This window comes from Ranitomeya variabilis, chromosome 5 (genome assembly GCF_051348905.1).
Source record: "Ranitomeya variabilis isolate aRanVar5 chromosome 5, aRanVar5.hap1, whole genome shotgun sequence".
Lineage (NCBI taxonomy): Eukaryota > Metazoa > Chordata > Amphibia > Anura > Dendrobatidae > Ranitomeya > Ranitomeya variabilis.
This window is the reverse complement of record NC_135236.1, coordinates 406,513,465-406,533,985: the sequence shown is the minus strand read 5'-3', so window position 1 is coordinate 406,533,985 and position 20,521 is coordinate 406,513,465. Positions and strand designations below refer to the sequence as shown.

Below are 20,521 nucleotides of genomic sequence, written 5' to 3'. Positions count from 1 at the left end.
ATTGAAGGTGCAATGTGGGCAGGGTCGTATTTGGAGTGCTGCTGTAGGCACTTTACATGTCCCACTGATAAGTAAGACTAAGGCCTCATTCACACATCAGTGTTTTTTGATCAGTATTTGTATGTCAAAACCAGTAGTGTCTTCAAAACACAGAACAGGTGTCAGTCCTGGCTTTGGCATACAAACACTGATGCAAAATACAGACCAAATAATGATGTGTGAATGAGGCCTAAGGCAAAGGTCATACAACTGTTTTTCTCTCATCCAAGAAAGTCCAATTATGTTGATCAAACTCTGATCAGAGTATGATTAGATTTTCTCAGATGTGGAGAATAAAAAAAAAATTCTTCTTAATTCTGTCAGTCCGTGAAAATCGGACTGCATTCGGATGTCACCAGAGTGTTGTCCGATTTTTTTCCCCATAAATGGGCCCATAAGTGGAGTGCTATCTGACAAAACGACGGACACCAGTTGTCCGATTTTTACAGAATGAACATATTGCAATTGTCCAATTTAAACAGAATAAACATATGCAATATAAAAACAACTTGCATCACATATGTTTAGTGTTTTGAGCTTCTTTTAACGACTTAAGGTGTCCAAAGATGCAAAGCGGTTAAAAGAAGTAATCTGTTTATTTAATACTATTTAAATATAAAAAAAAAAAACGGTGTCCAAAAGATGTCAGAAAAGACAACTGAAAGGAAGCAAAAAAAAAGTTGTTTCAGGACAAAAAGGATCTCACTGTGTCCTGAAGTGTCGTCTGCTTGAAAAACTTTCAGAGTTTGCAGGCATCTAAAAGACATTGTGTGCACACACCCTAAGGCCGGCCCTAAATGTTAGATAATTGTTGACTTAACTATGTTTCAGTTTATTGTTCTGCTGACAGCCTTTCAGCCTATGCTGCCATGCACAGAAATACTCACTCAGCCTATTACAACATCTACATTAATGCGTCACCAGGATCACCATCAGTACATGACTACATCACTAGAACCACCACCAGTAGACAACTACATCACCAGAACCACCGTCAGTGATCAATTGCAATGCCATATCAGTCCCATATACAATTGTATCATATGAATCCACAACTCCCAGCATGTACTTAGCAATAGTAAGGAGGTACTGGGAGCTATTGTTAAAAGTCATCATCAGACTGGGACCATACAGGACCCAAAGTACTAATTAGATGCAGTTAATAGAGCTATTAAACATTAAAGAGTGACTTAACTTTTAGGAGATATATTACATGTCATAGGTTTATTAATTTTGAGCAGAGTAGTTTGGATCTGAGTCCTGAGACTTTGATTGTTCAAAAGACATCTTAGAATGAACAGCTTAGGAGACAGGACAATGACTTTCTATGGGATTTGCTCTGCATTGTGCTCTTCATTCCACTGCGCTGCTCTTTTCTAAGAGGTCGTTTGAGCTGCTGGTGGGGGTCTCAGGACCAGGTTCCCCACAAATCTTCTCAGAATGAATGAGTCTAAAACATATAAAAGAATCTCCCAAAAGTTTAGTTATCCTTTAAGGTTAATTTACGCTGCAACCAATAATTGGAAACCGCTTATCAGTCTACCTAAACTAGCTGTCAATCACCCAATGCATGAGCAAAATGTTTGTTCGTTGGGTGAAATTATTTTTAAGCTTACCTAAAGGGTCTGTCACCCCAAAATGCCAAACAAACTGCATAAACATTTAACTATGGAACATAACCCCTATAAAATCATACCAGTCATATACAGTTTAATATTTGCTGAAAAAATCTTTTAATATACAAATTAGGGCAATTCAGTGCACTCTTAGCATGGCCTACGCTTTGGTGCCTCTTATACACCATAATATACCATAAAATTTTCAGTCCCTTGTCTTTATTGACGGTAATCACTTGGTAAGAGTGAGCAATGTCTAAAATCAGTTTGCATTTTGAACTTGCGATCTGAATTGACACTAGAGGAGAACAGTAGTGCTCCAAGTGTCAGTGCAGATACACACCACGGCCGCCACTCGGTGTTCCTGATAGTGTAGTAAGCAAATTGCTTCAGTGAAGAGAGGACCCTGCAATGTCCACATGTTGTCCGCTTGCTTCAACACTTCTCATCTTCACTTAAGCCGCTGAAGAGGCAGTCAAAGACAGACAAGATCTAGGCAGCCATCACCAACTTGTTTGCAGCACCCCAAGAGCAAAATAGGAGACCGCACCTGCTGCCAGACTATGTGCGCCTTTTTTTGGGGGGGAGGGAAATGCGGTCAATTTAAGGAGCGCTATGGCTGTAGAACATACTGCAATGGATTAGTGGTAAACAAACCTTTTATTGAACCACTATGCGTTTCGGCAACGGACTGCTACTTTCCTCATGTGGATTTCATCACCTGAGGAAGGTAGCAATCCGCTGCCGAAACGCGTAATGGTTCAATAAAAGGTTTGCTTACCACTAATCTATTGCAGTGTGCCCTATAGCCATAGCGCTCCTTAAATTGACCACATTGAAAAAAAAAAGTTTACATTCCCCTTGAGGGATTGTGGCTGGAGCAGCTTGGGGCCATAGAGCTCATCTCCAGGCAACAGGACCTGAAGTTAAGTCACATCCTGTGAAGTGGCATCACATGACTGGATCGTGGGCCCACGTGACCAGACCAGGAAGCACAGCACCGGAGCAGTCTCAGAGCAACAGAGTAGGAGTTGTGCAGGGGTGCACAACCCTTCCAAGTGAGAGGCTAATCCCCCCACCTTCCATTGCAAAATCCCAATCAAATCACCTGGTGCTTCTCATGCTGCGCTCTTCCATGTTTATTGTCTTACAGACTGTGTGCGCCGACACTGACACAGACACTTGCGAATGCTGCTATTCTTCTGCAGTGTTAATGTGCAAGCACACTCTTACTAACAGAGTGTTGTCAATCAAGACCAGGGACTGGATTTAATATGCAAATAGGAGGGTTTTATGGGGCACCAATACATAGGCCAAAGGTGTATAGAAGCACACTCATCTGCATATTATATAAAAGTAGATTTTTCTGCAACTACTAACGCACTCCTGTTTTTTTCCACTAAACCTGTATACATTTTAGTGTAGTGTAGTATCAGTGTGTTAATATACTCCCCTACCGCAGTCTTCTCTAGTATCTAGTGCCGTTCTGGTCCTCTACTGAGTCACATGACAGCAACTCAGACTCTTGGGATCACACTGCGCTCTGGAAGGGGCTTTTACTATATAAGCCTATAGAGAGTCAGAACAAGACTACGTAGGCTTATGTTGTAAAAGAGATTTGACTTAACAGCTCACACATAGAGCGCAGTGTGACCCTGAGAGTCTGAGTTGCCGTTTCGACAAGGTGCCCTTAAAAATAATGGGGCAATTATAATGCCACCTGAATAAAAATAACCACCCACACTGTTTCCTATCAAGCCCTATGTCGTGTCCCTGAAAAAAACAACTGCTCTTCGCTGTGCTACCTGCACAAAAATGACACCCACACTGTCCCTCTTATGGTTCATGGATTCCACACCATATTTTCCTATAAAATATTCCCCCACACCGTCCCCTCTATCACACTGCCTGCCCCAAGACTGTCACACGTCTATTTATGCACTAAAAAACACACTGTCCTTCCTTATGAGTTATGCCCACCATACCTTCCTTAATTATGAAATATAATTGTCTTACCTCAAGCAGCCTCCTCTCCCTGCCCCACTCCATACTGAGCCCAGTCTTCACACTCTCCTCCTGATGCTGCCCCTCTTCATACTAATTTCCTTATACTGACCTTTATGCATGCTGAGCCCACCATGCTGGCGTTTTTTATACTGAGCCTGCCATGCTGGCCTCCTCTATACTAAGACCCTTACGGAGCCCTTTTTCTACACTGAAAAGCCACACTGCCCTATTTCCATGCTGTGCCCCCATTCTGAGCCTATCTCTGTTCTGAGTCCTCCACACTGCCCTTCTCTTCATACTGAACCTATCATGCTGCCGCAATCTCCATATTGAGCCACCCACGCAGTCCCACTCTCAATACTGAGCCCCGATACTGACCCTTCTCTATACTGAGCCCATCATGCTGCCATTTTTTAAGTAGTTAGCCCCCCATGCTGCCCTTCTCCACACTGTGCCCCTATTCTGTCCCACTGTCCAAACTGTGTCCCCCACACTGCCCCACTTCCTATACAGAGCCCCCCATGCTGTCCCACTCTCCATACTGAGGCCCCACGCTGCTTCTTCTAGAGTATACAGTAAGTCCTCCTAACCCACAGTCTACAGTAGTAGCCCACCTATTCCCCAGTTTATAGAAATAGCCTCCCTAACTCCTAGGCTACAGTAATAGCCTTTCTAATCCCAAGTCTAAAGAAAAAGACCCCTGACCAACAGTCTGTAGAAGTAACCCCCTAACCCTCAGTCTATACAAACAGCCCCAGTAATCATCAGTCTATAGAAACAGACCCCCTAAATCTTTGGCTCTATGAGCACTTACTTGCTCTCTGCTCCAGCGTTTTCTCTCCTGTGCGTCACTGCGCTGTGACGTCTGCAGCGAGGTGAAGTCACCTCACTGCATTGCAGCTACATCAGCAGCACTTGAATGCCTTTGCACATTGGTGCAGGGAGCTGATTTGGTCTCCTCTATCCCTGGACGTGCACCCGTTGGCACTTTTCCTGGATGAATAAGCTCCCTCATCTTAAAGATGCAAATGCAAATGAATAGAGGCGCGCCACCCCCCTAAGACAATGGATTTATTATACAGTCTGGTAGAGAGGAGGAAAGGTCTCTGGAAAAAAAAAAGTTGTGCATCTTGGCACCACCCTCTGCCCGCTGCCCTAGTGGCAAATATGGGCCTGAATGTGAGTATGCTTGACAAAGATTCTGAGATTGAGTGTTCTTTAACATTTTTAGGCTTGATCTGCACAGTGATAAGTGTCACACGACAGCAATTCTCAAACAAATCGCATAACCAAATACGCCTGTGTAACTTGATTACGCATTGCTGTTACTTCACAATTTTAGAGTTGTGATTTTGCTGTTAAAAATTTGCCAAATTGCAGATAAGCTGCAAGAAAGTCTGAGCTGCATGGGACTTGTATTACAGTAAGTCCAACGCTTTTAGAAACCTACGCGACTTTGTGTCATTGTTGCAGTAGGTCACAACGTGACACCATAGGGACTCATGCAACATTGCAATTTTGACAAGTAGCCTCAGCCTTAGAGTTTATGCACACATTACTAATTTCCACATATGATAACACATATGATAACAATGGACTGTTTATTTTGACCAGAGTTTGATGAAATTGAATCTGAATGTCATCAATTTTTCTCGTACGTAGAGAGAGAAAAAATGTCTCTACCGTTTCTTTTTTGACAGTCTGTAAAAATTGGACCACACTCGGATGATGTGACAATGTGGTCCAATTTTCTCACGGACCCATAGAATTGCATTACCCATTTTGAGCTGGCCCACAGATCAAAATTGGACATGCCCATGCGATTTTCCACAGACCACTGAGACTGTGGAAAATCACATGCATATGAATAACCCCAAAGATTATCAAGAGTGGTTTTCATGGATAGCACTCGTACACGAAAAACAGATGTCTGAATGAGGCCTTATTGTATCCAGTCAAGGATGGAATGAATCAAACTTATCCTTTCATAATTTTTAATAATGATGTGACACGTCTGTTTTTATGAATCAGTGCTGCATTTTATGTATCTGTATTCTGAGCTGTAATTTACATTTCTCTATAGCAGCTGAAGTAGTAGCAGAAGAAAAACAGATCAACAAATAATTATATGTACAGTTAGATACAAAAATATTTGGACAGTGACTGAATTTTTGTGATTTGGGGTCTGCATGCCACTATTTATAAGACAATATCCTGTGAAATGTTTAGGAATTGCAACCGTTTTTCTACAAAGCTTCTTCATTTCAGGGACTCAACAGTGATTGAACAAAGTAAGTTTTCATATTTTGTAGAGGCAATGACTGCCTGAAATCTGGAAGCCATGGACGTCACCAAACACTGTTCTTCAATTGTGATGCTTTGCCAGACCTTTACTGCAGCTACTACAGTTGTTGCTTGTTTGCAAGTCTTTCTGCCTTAAGTGTTTTCTTAAGCATGTGAAATGCATGCTTGATGGAGGTTTGATCTGGTGATTGACTCGGCCATTGCAGAATATTCCAATTCTTTGCCTTAAAAAACTCATCGTTTGCTTTCACAGTATGTCTTGGATTACTGTCCATCTGTGTTGTGAGGCATCGCCCAAATCAACCTTGTTGCATATGGATTAATCTGAGTAGAAAGTATAGCCCTGTACACTTCAGACTTCATCCACTTCAGTCAGATAATCCATAAAACCTAGTGACCCATTGTCATTGGAAGCCATGAATGCCTATGCCATTATGCTGCCTCCATCATGATTTACAGAGGATATAGAGTGCTTTGGATAATGAGTCGTTCCAAACTGGTCGGTTTATCTCAGTTTCATGTGTCCAAAGAATGGTTTACACAACTGGTCTAGCTTCTATAGATTTTTTTTTGGCAAAGTCTAATCTGGACTTTTTATTTTTAAGGCAGATTAATGGTTTGAACATTGTGGTGAACCTTCTATATTTTCTCTCATGAAGTCTTCTCTTTGTGGCAGACTTAGATACACCTACTTCTTGGAGAGTTTTCTTCACTTGGGTGGATGTTGTGAAGGGTTTTTTCTACACCATGGAAAGGATTCTGCTATCATCCACCACTGTTGTCTGCCATGGACATCCAGGCTTTTCTGAGTTCCCAATCTCACCGGTGCACTCTTTTTTTTAAATTTTGCAGTATATACCAAACTGTTGATTTGGCTATTCCTAACATTTCTGCTATCTCTCTGATGGATTTACTTTTTTCAGCCTAATGATGGTTTGTTTCTCTTCCTTTGAGAACTCCTTTGACATCATGTTGTGACTTCACAGCAACAGCTTACAAAAATGCCACACCTAGAATCAGCTCCATACATTTTACCTGCTTGATGGATTAATGAGGGAATAGCCCATACAGCCCATTAGAGAGCTTTTGAGATGTCTGTTACTTTTGGACCCTTGAAAAAGAGGAAGCTGCATATTAACCCCTTACCGACCTCCGCCGTACTATTACGGCAGAGGTCGGATCCCCTGCTTTGATGTGGGCTCCGGTGCTGAGCCCACCTCAAAGCCGGGACATGTCAGCTGTTTTGAACAGTTGACATGTGCCTGCAATAGCGGCGGGTGAAATCGCAAGTCACCCGCCGCTATTAACTAGTTAAATGCCGCTGTCAATTGCTGACAGCGTCATTTAACTGGCGCTTCCAGCCATTGGGCTGGAAATGAGCACATCGCCGACCCCCATCGCATGATTGGGGGTCAGCGATGCATCGGCAAAGCAACCAGAGGTCTCCTTGAGACCTCTATGGCTGCTGATGCCGACTTGCTGTGAGCGCCACCCTGTGGTCGGCATTCATAGCAAGCCTGCAATTCTACTACATAGATTTGATGATCCCTGCTATGTAGCAGAGCCGATAAGGCTATGCCAGATTCTAGCCTCCCATGGAGGCTATTGAAGCATGGCAAAAGTAAAAAAATATGAAAAAAAAAATAATAAAAGTATAACTCAACCCCCTCTCGCCCCTTTCAAAATAAAACAATAAAAAAATCAATCCTACACATATTTGGTATTGCCGCATTCAGAATTGCCCGATCCATCAATAAAAAAAAGGATTAACCTGATCGCTAAACAGCGTAGCGAGAAAAAAATTAGAAACGCCAGAATTACGTTTTTTGGGTCACCGCGACATTGCATTAAAATGCAATAACGGGCGATCAAAAGAACATATCTGCACCAAAATGGTATCATTAAAAATGTCAGCTTGGCATGCAAAAATAAGCCCTCACCTGACCCCAGATCATGAAAAATGGAGACGCTACGGGTATTGGAAAATTGCGTAATTTTTTTTTTTTTTTTTAGCAAAGTTTGGAATTATTTTTTTTACCAATTAGATAAAACGTAACCTAGACATGTTTGGTGTCTATGAATTCGTAATGGCAGGTCAGTTTTAGCATTTAGTGAACCTAGCAAAAAAGGCAAACAAAAAACAAGTGTGGGATTGCACTTTTCTTGCAATTTTGCCGCACTTGGAATTTTTTTCCCGTTTTCTAGTACACGACATGGTAAAACCAACGATGTTGTTCAAAAGTGCAACTTGTCCCACAAAAAAACAAGCTCTCACATGGCCAAATTGACGAAAAAATAAAAAAGTTATGGCTCTGGGAAGGAGGGGAGCGAAAAACGAGAATGCAAAAGCGGAAAAGGGCAAGGTCGTGAAGGGGTTAAAGAGCTGCAATCCCTAACTCCTTACTCCAATTAGGATGTGAACACCCTCAAATTAAAGATGAGCACCTGCACAACAGCTCAAATGTTTTACATAATACACCCTTAAAATATAACTTGCAATATTCAGCTCTGGCAAAAATTAAGAGACCACCACATCAAAACCCTGTCATGGGCAGCCCAATCTCCAGACCTGAATCCCAAACCTCTGGCATGTAATCAAGAGGATGATGGATAGTCACAAGCCATCAAACTAAGGCTGCCGTCACACTAGCAGTATTTGGTGAGTATTTTACCTCAGTATTTGTAAGCCAAAACCAGGAGTGGGTGATAAATACAGAAGTGGTGCATATGTTTCTATTATACTTTTCCTCTGATTGTTCCACTCCTCGTTTTGGTTTACAAATACTGATGTAAAATACTGACCAAATACTGCTAGTGTGACGGCAGCCTAAGAGCTCATTCACTCGTCAGTATTGCTCCATCAGTATTTCATCAGTATTTGTATGCCAAAACCAGGCGTGTCTTCAAAATACAGAACAGGTGTCAATCTTTCAATTGAAGTTTTTCTCTGTAAGTTCCACTCCTGGTTTTGACATACAAACACTGATGCAAAATACCGACCAAATACTGACGTGTGAATGAGGCCAAAGAAGAACTGCTTACATTTTTGCGCCAGAAGCAGTGTGAAAAACTGGAGGAAAGCATGCCAAGACGCATGAAAGCTGTGACTAAAAATCATGGTTATTCCACAAAATATTGATTTCTGAACTCTTCCTGAGGTAAAAGATTAGTATTGTTGTTTTTAAATTCTTTTGAACTTGTTTTCTTTGCATTATTTGAGGTCTGATAGCACTGTTTTTTTTATTTTGACCATTTCTCCTTTTCAGAAAAAAAATACAAAATTTATTGCTTGGAAATTCAGAGACATGTCAGAAGTTTATAGAATAAATGAACAATTTACATTTAACTCAAAAATATACCTATAAAGAGAAAAATTAGACAAACTGAACATTTTGCAGTGGTCTCTAAATTTTTGCCAGAGCTGTATGTATATATGATTAGACAAATAGTTCCGAGAAACTAATGATGTTACAATAAACACATATATAATGGTAAAAAAACATGGGCCATGATACTTATACTTATACTTGTTCACCCTGGATATCAGTTTATCAGGAGATCTATGGTTCAGGGATCAGTATCTCAGTATCGTGCAGACGGATTTCACTCCCAATTTTATTTCCTGAATACTTTTAAGATTCCGTGAACATACGCTTTATTGCACAAGTGACATTTCTGGCAGTGACATTTAATTTAGTGGGGAATTTTTTTGTCTGAAACAATTTTAAGATATATATTAAAAATTATATTTTAGGGTTGTATTATGTAAAACGTGTCCATATCCTTATACTATTCCGTACGTTGTTAGCAAACAGCTAAAATGACAAACGTTGTGTTACTGTCCAAATATTTCTATACCTAACTGTATAAAAATAACACATTTTATTTACATACTTATTTATTCTGTTGTAGTGTCCTAGGAGTTGTTGGTTTGGCTACAAACCAAAGTTAACAAATTGTAGAAAAGTGCTTTCACGGCACAATCAGTATATTAACGGCTTTCGAATTGCCAGTTACAAGAGCTGTCCGGTGCGGCAAAATATATTTGACTGGAAATGCAACGAACGGAGCTGTGTTCAAGCTCTCCTTTGGAAAGTTGGAAAGTGGAACAAGGTTTGGTATAAAATTATAGTTTATATTTTCTAAATGTATGTCTTACAAAGTAAATAGATTGTTTTTTTAATCCAGAACACCAGAATTAGATCCCCAAAACAATAAATTCCTTAAGTACGCAACTATTTATTCTGTTTCTCACCATGGCGCTCTGAGAGCTGTAACTTTTTACTTTTTTAATAAAAGTAGGCATATGAAGCCTAATTTTAGGGACATTTTATTTCAATATAGCCAGAATAGTTAAAGGACTACGTATTAAGCTTTGAAAAAAATAGAAAAAAAGGGAAACAATTTTGTCATTCTTTGCATCATTGCTGCACCAATTTTCTAATATTTCTTTAAAATACATTGCTACTTTACCACAATAAAAACACTTAAAATTTTTTTTTTTTTTTTGCAACAGCTGTTGGGTTGTTTTTTTTTTTAGCATCGACATAGCTTATTGCTGATAATAAGGACTTATTTTTTGTGAACTTTTGTAAGTATTATTTTTTTAATGCTTCTATATTGATTTCAGACTAAAAATAGAGTTATAGAGGTAAATGGGGTGGCTCAGCAACCGTGTGCGGAGGTGGTATTTCCGCGCATGGTGGTCAATTAGGAGTTACTATATAGGGTTGACAAAATTGTGGATGAAGTAGTGGAACAGCTGGTAGTGCCCCAATCCTACCATCGGTGTTGTGAATTTGGTTTCTGGGCTCCCCCGGTGGTTTCTGGTGGTACTGCACTTGTGTGCTTCATCTCCTCTGTTCACCTGTTTTCCATCTGGTTGTGGGAGTTTTCTATTTAGCCTTGCTCCTCAGTCATTTCTATGCCGGCCAACAATGTTACCAGAAGCCTTTCTGTTGCATGTTCCTGCTCCTAGACTACTATCAGCTAAGTTGGACTTGTGGTCCTAAGTTTGTTTTGCATTTTTGTTCCAGTTCTCTGTGATTGAATATTTCTGAGGCTGGAAGCTCTTGTGAGCTGAAATTGCCACTCTGGTGTCATGAGTTGATATTAGAGTCTTAAAGTAATTTCAGGATGGTATTTTGAAAGGGTTTTCAGCTGACCGTGAAGTTCCCTTTTCTGTCTTCCTACTATCTAGTAAGCGGACCTCAATTTGCTAAACCTATCTTCATACTTCGTATGTCAATTTCCTCTAATATCACCGCCAATATATGTGGGGGCTACTGTCTGCCTTTTGGGGAAAATTTCTCTAGAGGTAAGTCAGGTCTGTATTTTCCTCTGCTAGGGTCAGTCAGTTCTCCGGCTGGCGCTGGGCGTCTAGGGATAAAACGTAGGCACGCTACCCGGCCACTGTTAGTTGTGCGGTAGGTTTAGCTCATGGTCAGCTCGAGTTCCCATCTTCCAAGAGCTAGTCCTTTTGTATGCTTTATTACGTTCTCTTGCCATTGAGAACCATGACAGTTTGGCCGGCCAAGGGTTAAAATAATTGGCAGAAGAAAGGAGAGAAAAGAAGTCTGCAGAGAATTTTTTTTTTTTTTTTTCCTGAGTTTGCTCATTAGTTGATTCACTTGCATCTCTGCTTACTGCAGCCTTCGTCTCTCTCTCCTTCTAATCCTTGAATGGTTCTGATTTCACCTGATTAATATGGATCCTCAGAGTTTAGCTACAGGTCTGAATAATCTCGCTATGAAGGTTCAAAGCTTACAGGATTTCGTTATTCATGCTCCTACATCTGAACCTAGAATTCCTTTACCTGAATTTTTCTCTGGGGATAGATCTCGCTTCCAGAATTTCAAACATAATTGTAAATTATTTTTGTCTCTGAGATCTCGCTCCGCTGGAGATCCTGCACAGCAGGTCAGGATTGTAATTTCCTTGCTCCGGGGCGACCCTCAGGATTGGGCATTTGCTTTGGCACCAGGGGATCCTGCGTTGCTCAATGTGGATGCGTTTTTCCTGGCTTTGGGGTTGCTTTATGAGGAACCTCATTTAGAAATTCAGGCTGAAAAAGCCTTAATGGCCCTGTCTCAAGGGCAAGATGAGGCTGAAATATACTGCCAAAAATTTCGTAAGTGGTCTGTGCTTACTCAGTGGAATGAGTGCGCCCTGGCGGCGAAATTCAGAGAGGGTCTCTCTGATGCCATTAAAGATGTTATGGTGGGGTTCCCTGTGCCTACAGGTCTGAATGAGTCCATGACAATGGCTATTCAGATTGATCGGCGTTTGCGGGAGCGCAAACCTGTGCACCATTTGGGGCTCCCCTTTCCGCATACCGTGACTGGGAGGACTCTGTGTGTGCTCACATCCTTACATTGTTTGTAAGTATAATACGGCTCTTCTTATGTGGTTTCATGGGACTTTTCCCGGTATACCTGCACACATGTGCTATAGATATATAGGGCTCACTTGCAACATTGTACTTCATATGAGATACCTTATCTCTTTATTATTTATATGCACACCCTTTGTCCCCCTGTACCTGCTCTCTACTTAGGAGGTTATATCCTGTTGGACATTTTATTATATGTGTGCCGCTACGTATATTCTTTAATATTTATATGTATTTATTGGTTACTTCGTGGCACACTTCCTCTCTATCCATATTAATTTGTTACCCAGCAGGTGTTATTTTGTATGCGGCACTAGTGTTGCCTTTCTTCTATATTTTTTGTACATTTATTTCTGTTACTTGTTTCATTTGTGCAGTTTCTAACTGTTTTAATGGTTCATTAATAAATTATAAATTTTAGCTTAAGTGTCCATTCTTCTTTCGGTGTATTACTGTGCACCATTTGGCGGTGTCTACTGAGAAGACGCCAGAGATTATGCAATGTGATAGAATTCTGTCCAGAAGCGAACGACAGAATTTTAGGCGAAAAAATGGGTTATGCTTCTATTGTGGTGATTCAACTCATGTTATATCAGCATGCTCTAAACGTACTAAGAAGGTTGATAAGTTTGTTTCAATTGGCACTTTACAGTCTAAGTTTATTCTATCTGTGACCCTGATTTGCTCTTTATCGTCTATTACCGCGGACGCCTATGTCGACTCTGGCGCCGCTTTGAGTCTTATGGATTGGTCCTTTGCCAAACGCTGTGGGTTTGATTTAGAGCCTCTGGAAGTTCCTATACCTCTGAAGGGTATTGACTCCACGCCATTGGCTAGTAACAAACCACAATACTGGACACAAGTAACTATGCGTATTAATCCGGATCACCAGGAGATTATTCGCTTCCTTGTGTTGTATAATCTACATGATGTGTTGGTGCTTGGATTGCCATGGCTGCAATCTCATAACCCAGTCCTCGACTGGAAAGCAATGTCTGTGTTAAGCTGGGGATGTCAGGGGACTCATGGGGACGTACCTTTGGTTTCCATTTCGTCATCTATTCCCTCTGAGATTCCGGAATTTTTATCTGATTATCGTGACGTTTTTGAGGAGCCTAAACTTGGTTCACTACCTCCGCACAGAGATTGCGATTGTACTATAGATCTGATTCCGGGCAGTAAGTTTCCAAAGGGTCGTTTATTTAATCTATCTGTGCCTGAACATGCTGCTATGCGGGAATATATTAAGGAGTCCTTGGAAAAGGGACATATTCGTCCTTCGTCATCTCCCTTAGGAGCCGGTTTTTTCTTTGTATCTAAAAAAGATGGCTCTTTGAGGCCGTGTATTGATTATCGGCTTTTGAATAAAATCACGGTTAAATATCAGTATCCTTTGCCACTGCTTACTGATTTGTTTGCTCGAATAAAGGGGGCCAAGTGGTTCTCTAAGATTGATCTTCGTGGGGCGTATAATTTGGTGCGAATTAAGCAGGGGGATGAGTGGAAAACCGCATTTAATACGCCTGAGGGCCATTTTGAGTATTTAGTAATGCCTTTTGGTCTTTCAAATGCCCCTTCAGTCTTTCAGTCCTTTATGCATGACATTTTCCGTGATTATTTGGATAAATTTTTGATTGTGTATCTTGATGATATTTTGATTTTTTCGGATGACTGGGACTCTCATGTCCAACAGGTCAGGAGGGTTTTTCAGGTTTTGCGCTCTAATTCCTTGTGTGTAAAGGGTTCTAAGTGCGTTTTTGGGGTTCAAAAGATTTCATTTTTGGGGTACATTTTTTCCCCCTCTTCCATTGAGATGGACCCTGTCAAGGTTCAGGCTATTTGTGATTGGACGCAACCCTCTTCTCTTAAGAGCCTTCAGAAGTTTTTGGGCTTTGCTAATTTTTATCGTCGATTTATAACTGGTTTTTCTGATGTTGCTAAACCGTTGACTGATTTGACTAAGAAGGGTGCTGATGTTGCTGATTGGTCCCCTGCTGCTGTGGAGGCCTTTCGGGAGCTTAAGCGCCGCTTTTCTTCCGCCCCTGTATTGCGTCAGCCTGATGTTACTCTTCCTTTTCAGGTTGAGGTTGACGCTTCAGAAATCGGAGCTGGGGCGGTTTTGTTGCAGAAAAGTTCCGACTGCTCCGTGATGAGACCTTGTGCGTTCTTTTCTCGTAAATTTTCGCCCGCTGAGCGAAATTATGATATTGGTAATCGGGAGCTCTTGGCTATGAAGTGGGCTTTTGAGGAGTGGCGTCATTGGCTTGAGGGGGCTAGACATCAGGTGGTGGTATTGACTGACCACAAGAATTTGATTTATCTTGAGTCTGCCAGGTGCCTGAATCCTAGACAGGCGCGCTGGTCGTTATTTTTCTTTCGGTTTAATTTTGTGGTTTCTTACCTACCAGGTTCTAAAAATGTGAAGGCGGATGCCCTTTCTAGGAGTTTTGAGCCTGATTCCCCTGGTAATTCTGAACCTACAGGTATCCTTAAGGATGGAGTGATATTATCTGCTGTTTCCCCAGACTTGCGACGGGTCTTGCAGGAGTTTCAGGCGAATAGACCTGATCGTTGCCCGCCTGGTAGAATGTTTGTTCCTGATGATTGGACCAGTAGAGTCATCTCGGAGGTCCATTCTTCTGCGTTAGCAGGTCATCCTGGAATCTTTGGTACCAGGGATTTGGTGGCTAGGTCCTTCTGGTGGCCTTCCCTGTCTCGGGATGTACGAGTTTTTGTGCAGTCTTGTGATGTTTGTGCTCGGGCCAAACCTTGTTGTTCTCGGGCTAGTGGATTGTTGTTATCCTTGCCTATTCCGAAGAGGCCTTGGACTCACATCTCCATGGATTTTATTTCTGATCTCCCTGTTTCTCAGAAGATGTCCGTCATCTGGGTGGTGTGTGACCGTTTCTCTAAGATGGTCCATTTGGTTCCCTTGCCCAAATTGCCTTCCGCATCCGAGTTGGTTCCTCTGTTTTTTCAGAATGTGGTGCGCTTGCATGGTATTCCGGAGAATATCGTTTCTGACAGGGGAACCCAATTCGTGTCTAGATTTTGGCGAGCGTTCTGTGCTAGGATGGGCATTGATTTGTCTTTTTCGTCTGCTTTCCATCCTCAGACTAATGGCCAGACCGAGCGAACTAATCAGACCTTGGAGACTTATTTGAGGTGTTTTGTGTCTGCGGATCAGGATGATTGGGTTGCCTTTTTGCCATTGGAGGAGTTTGCCCTCAATAATCGGGCTAGTTCTGCCACCTTGGTTTCTCCTTTCTTCTGTAATTCGGGGTTTCATCCTCGTTTCTCTTCCGGTCAGGTGGAGTCTTCGGATTGTCCTGGAGTGGATGCTGTGGTGGAGAGGTTGCATCAGATTTGGGGGCATGTGGTGGACAATTTGAAGTTGTCCCAGGAAAAGACTCAGCATTTTGCCAACCGCCGTCGTCGTGTTGGTCCTCGTCTTTGTGTTGGGGACTTGGTGTGGTTATCTTCTCGTTTTGTCCCTATGAAGGTTTCTTCTCCTAAGTTTAAGCCTCAGTTCATCGGCCCGTTCAAGATATTGGAGATTCTTAACCCTGTGTCCTTTCGTTTGGACCTCCCTGCATCTTTTTCTATTCATAATGTCTTCCATCGGTCATTGTTGCGCAGGTATGAGGTACCGGTTGTGCCTTCCGTTGAGCCTCCTGCTCCGGTGTTGGTTGAGGGTGAGTTGGAGTACGTTGTCGAGAAGATCTTGGACTCCCGTGTTTCCAGACGGAGACTTCAGTATCTGGTCAAGTGGAAGGGCTACGGTCAGGAGGATAACTCTTGGGTGACAGCCTCTGATGTTCATGCCTCCGATTTGGTCCGTGCCTTTCATAGGGCTCATCCTGATCCCCCTGGTGGTTCTGGTGAGGGTTCGGTGCCCCCTCCTTGAGGGGGGGGTACTGTTGTGAATTTGGTTTCTGGGCTCCCCCGGTGGTTTCTGGTGGTACTGCACTTGTGTGCTTCATCTCCTCTGTTCACCTGTTTTCCATCTGGTTGTGGGAGTTTTCTATTTAGCCTTGCTCCTCAGTCATTTCTATGCCGGCCAACAATGTTACCAGAAGCCTTTCTGTTGCATGTTCCTGCTCCTAGACTACTATCAGCTAAGTTGGACTTGTGGTCCTAAGTTTGTTTTGCATTTTTGTTCCAGTTCTCTGTGATTGAATATTTCTGAGGCTGGAAGCTCTTGTGAGCTGAAATTGCCACTCTGGTGTCATGAGTTGATATTAGAGTCTTAAAGTAATTTCAGGATGGTATTTTGAAAGGGTTTTCAGCTGACCGTGAAGTTCCCTTTTCTGTCTTCCTACTATCTAGTAAGCGGACCTCAATTTGCTAAACCTATCTTCATACTTCGTATGTCAATTTCCTCTAATATCACCGCCAATATATGTGGGGGCTACTGTCTGCCTTTTGGGGAAAATTTCTCTAGAGGTAAGTCAGGTCTGTATTTTCCTCTGCTAGGGTCAGTCAGTTCTCCGGCTGGCGCTGGTCGTCTAGGGATAAAACGTAGGCACGCTACCCGGCCACTGTTAGTTGTGCGGTAGGTTTAGCTCATGGTCAGCTCGAGTTCCCATCTTCCAAGAGCTAGTCCTTTTGTATGCTTTATTAAGTTCTCTTGCCATTGAGAACCATGACACATCGGGCAGTGCTCGAAATGGCTAACACACACTTGCTGGGTGGGCACTTAGGGGTTAAAAATACACAGGAATGTATTTTACTACGGTTCTTTTGGCCTGTGATTTACAGTGGTACAGTGATTTTCTGAGACATGTCCCGAGTGTCAACTGACCACACCCACTGCAACCTTCCAGAGTCCATTGGTACCTCAACCCATTATAGAGGTACCTTTTGAGCAGATTGCTATGGATCTGGTAGGGCCAGCAGTACAATCTGCCTGGGGCCACCAACATATATTAGTGGTAGTAGATTATGCCATTCGTTACCTGGAGGCAATTCTGCTTCGTCACACCTCAGATAAACTTATTGCCTGGGAGCTGTTTGCCATGTTCTGTCACCTTGGGCTACCTAAGGAAATCTTTACTGATCAGGGGACTTCTTTTATGTCCAAGGTGACAAAGGAACTGTGCTTCTGCAAATAAAGCAATTGTGCACGTCGGTGTACCACCCCCAGACCAACGGATTGGTTGAATGGTTTAACAAAACCCTCAAATCCATGCTGAAAAAGGTGGTTTCCAAGGATGGAAGGGATTGGGACATGTTACTGCCCTATTTAATGTTTGCCATCCACAAGGTGCCTCAGACTTCCACGGGATTTTCAACCTTTGAGCTATTGAATGGCAGGCATCCAAGGTACCTGCTGGACATAGCCAAAGAGATGTGGGAGCAAGAGCCTACTCCACATAAGAATGTAATAGAGCACGTGACCAGTATGCAGGACTGGATTGCGGATTGGATAGTGAAAGATCATCTAGTGGGTGCTCAGGCAGCGCAAATCCCAGAGTGTAACAGAAAGCCCACATTCCGGTCCTTTAAAGAAGGGGATCGGGTATTAGTCTTCGTGACCACTGCAAAAAGTAAGCTTATGGCCAAGTGGAAAGGGCCGTATGAAGTCCGGGAAAAGGTTGGGGAGGTGAATTGCCGAGTATACCAGCCCAGGAAAAGAAAACCCAAACAGTTGTATCATATAAATCTGTTACATGCATGGAAGGATCGGGAGTGTATGATTACAGAATACAGATGCAAGTCCGGTTGTATCTTCTGGGGACCCTCCGACACCGGCCCGGAAGGAGGCCAAGAGAGATGTAAAGAAAAGCGACTCTCTATCTAAACAGCATCGACGGGAGGCTTGGAAATTAGTGCTAGAGAATACGGATGTATTCTCGGAACTGTCCGGCCGTACATGTAAGCAGGTTGCGGGATGCAGTGACAGACAGAAAGCAGAGCAAGGGTTAACAAATATAACAGTTTTAATTTAACAGGGGGTTAACTCCTCGCAGGGAGGTGCAGGGTTAAATGGGAAGAATAACAGTCTAATTGTAAAGGATATGCAGAGTTAGGGAACAATGAATCAGATAATGGCAGTTCTTGTGAATGCCAAGCTATATTATTGTTTGCTTGGGTGACGGTTTCGCTTGGTGACATACCATTGACCCATGGTATGGATGAGAAATGCCAAGGAGAAGAATGCTTGAATCACCAGATGGTTCCTGTCACTACAAAAATGTTGCTTAATGATGGAACATCGAGTGGGGAAGATGCAAGGAAATGCTGATGCCCTGTCACGGGCACCCTGTATGGTGACAAGTGTTCAACCTCACACATTTCAAAAGAGGGGGGGATATGTGAGGCCGTGAGGTGGATCATATACGAGGGCTGGTATGTGTCCCCCGGGATGCGTATAGAGACATATTAAACCCACTGGAGAGTGTTGTAATTACAGCAAAACATCTGTGATTACAAGGCAAAGTGAAAATAAGTGTGGATTTGGTCAAAGTAGTTGAGCAAGTCAGATTTTAGGAAAATCTTTGGAGGGATTTGCAGGTTTGGTAGTGGAGGGAATCCCTCCCTCCGCTCCGGGTTTTGGGAGTGACTGGTGCCCCCAAGAGATGTGGCAATGCAATTGCTCACAGCAACGGGTTTGAACATTGGCTGTTTGGAGGACCCGGCTGTGACCCGGAGGATATCGTTTACCTGTGTATGTGATTTTCTCGAATAAAGACATTTTTTATGAACTTTCTGTGGTCCCTGCTTATCTGTCGCACTGTGTGAACATCGCTGCACTACAATACATAGAAGTGTTTTGGGGGCTTGTGGAAGCTGTCAGTTTCCTTTAAGTATTTTGATTGAAACTTTGAAGGCAGTGTAACATACTGAATCTTAATAATGTGTAAGATACACACAGTTATGATTCCATTATGTTCTACACACAACGTGAACGTTATGCCATGTTCATGGGATTTGCATACTTTTAATCATGTGTCATCATTGAGAGAAGTTTGAATCAAAGCACACTTTCAAATCTGTAATTTTTCAATGCTTGATAGTCTCATTTGTAATTTATGACACTAAGCAATAAAAAAGATTTGCGGCCAGGTTTATGCTTCCCAAATGCCATTGTTGGGTCATCTACTGAGCATCTTGTTGTAGTTATGGTAAAACACTTTGCTTCTGCTAGCTCTTTCAATGATGGGTTCCTTTTCACTTCACCCACTTCATTAACTGACAACTTTCTGCCTACACTATGCATAGGCAGATAACTGATGATCAATGGTTGGGGCCATATTGCCAGAGTTCATGAATATCGAAGAATACACATCAGAAGCTAATTATTTAAAGGACTAGCAGTACTTCAGCAGATAAGAGTGTTTTTTTCAAAGTTCAAGCAAAAAGCAAAGTAAGTGATCTAGTTTTAACCCCTTCATGACCCAGCCTATTTTGGCCTTAATGACCTTGCCGTTTTTTGCAATTCTGACCAGTGTCCCTTTATGAGGTAATAACTCAGGAACGCTTCAACGGATCCTAGCGATTTTGAGACTGTTTTTTCGTGACATATTGGGCTACATGGTAGTGGTAAATTTAGGTCAATAATTTCTGAGTTTATTTGTGAAAAAAACGGAAATTTGGCAAAAATTTTGAAAATTTCGCATTTTTCACATTTTGAATTTTTATTCTGTTAAACCAGAGAGTTATGTGACACAAAATAGTTAATAAATAACATTTCCCACATGTCTACTTTACATCAGCACAATTTTGGAAACAAATTTTTTTTTGCTAGGAAGTTATAAGGGTTAAAATTTGACCAGTGATTTCTAATTTTTACAACAAAATTTACTAAACCATTTTTTTTAGGGACCACCTCACATTTGAAGTCAGTTTGAGGGTTCTATATGGCTGAAAATACCCAAAAGTTACACCATTCTAAGAACTGCACCCCTCAAGGTGCTCAAAACCACATTCAAGAAGTTTATTAACCTTTCAGGTGTTTCACAGCAGCAGAAGCAACATGGAAGTAAAAAATGAACATTTAACTTTTTAGTCACAAAAATGATCTTTTAGCGAAATTTTTTTTATTTTCCCAAGGGTAAAAGGAGAAACTGGACCACGAACGTTGTTGTCCAATTTGTCCTGAGTACGCTGATACCTCATATGTGGGGGTAAACCACTGTTTGGGCGCACGGCAGGGCTCGGA

The 20,521-nt window shown here is 42.1% G+C and overlaps 1 protein-coding gene across 1 annotated transcript in view; it reads left to right on the top strand.

The window, feature by feature from the left end:
• ADAMTS20 (ADAM metallopeptidase with thrombospondin type 1 motif 20) overlaps positions 1-20,521 on the top strand; it is a 469,041-nt gene that overhangs the window by 399,500 nt on the left and 49,020 nt on the right. The window contains exon 32 of the mRNA XM_077265126.1: positions 9,879-10,079. Within this exon, the coding sequence (XP_077121241.1) occupies positions 9,879-10,079 (201 nt within the window). The remainder of the gene's footprint in view (positions 1-9,878; positions 10,080-20,521) is intronic.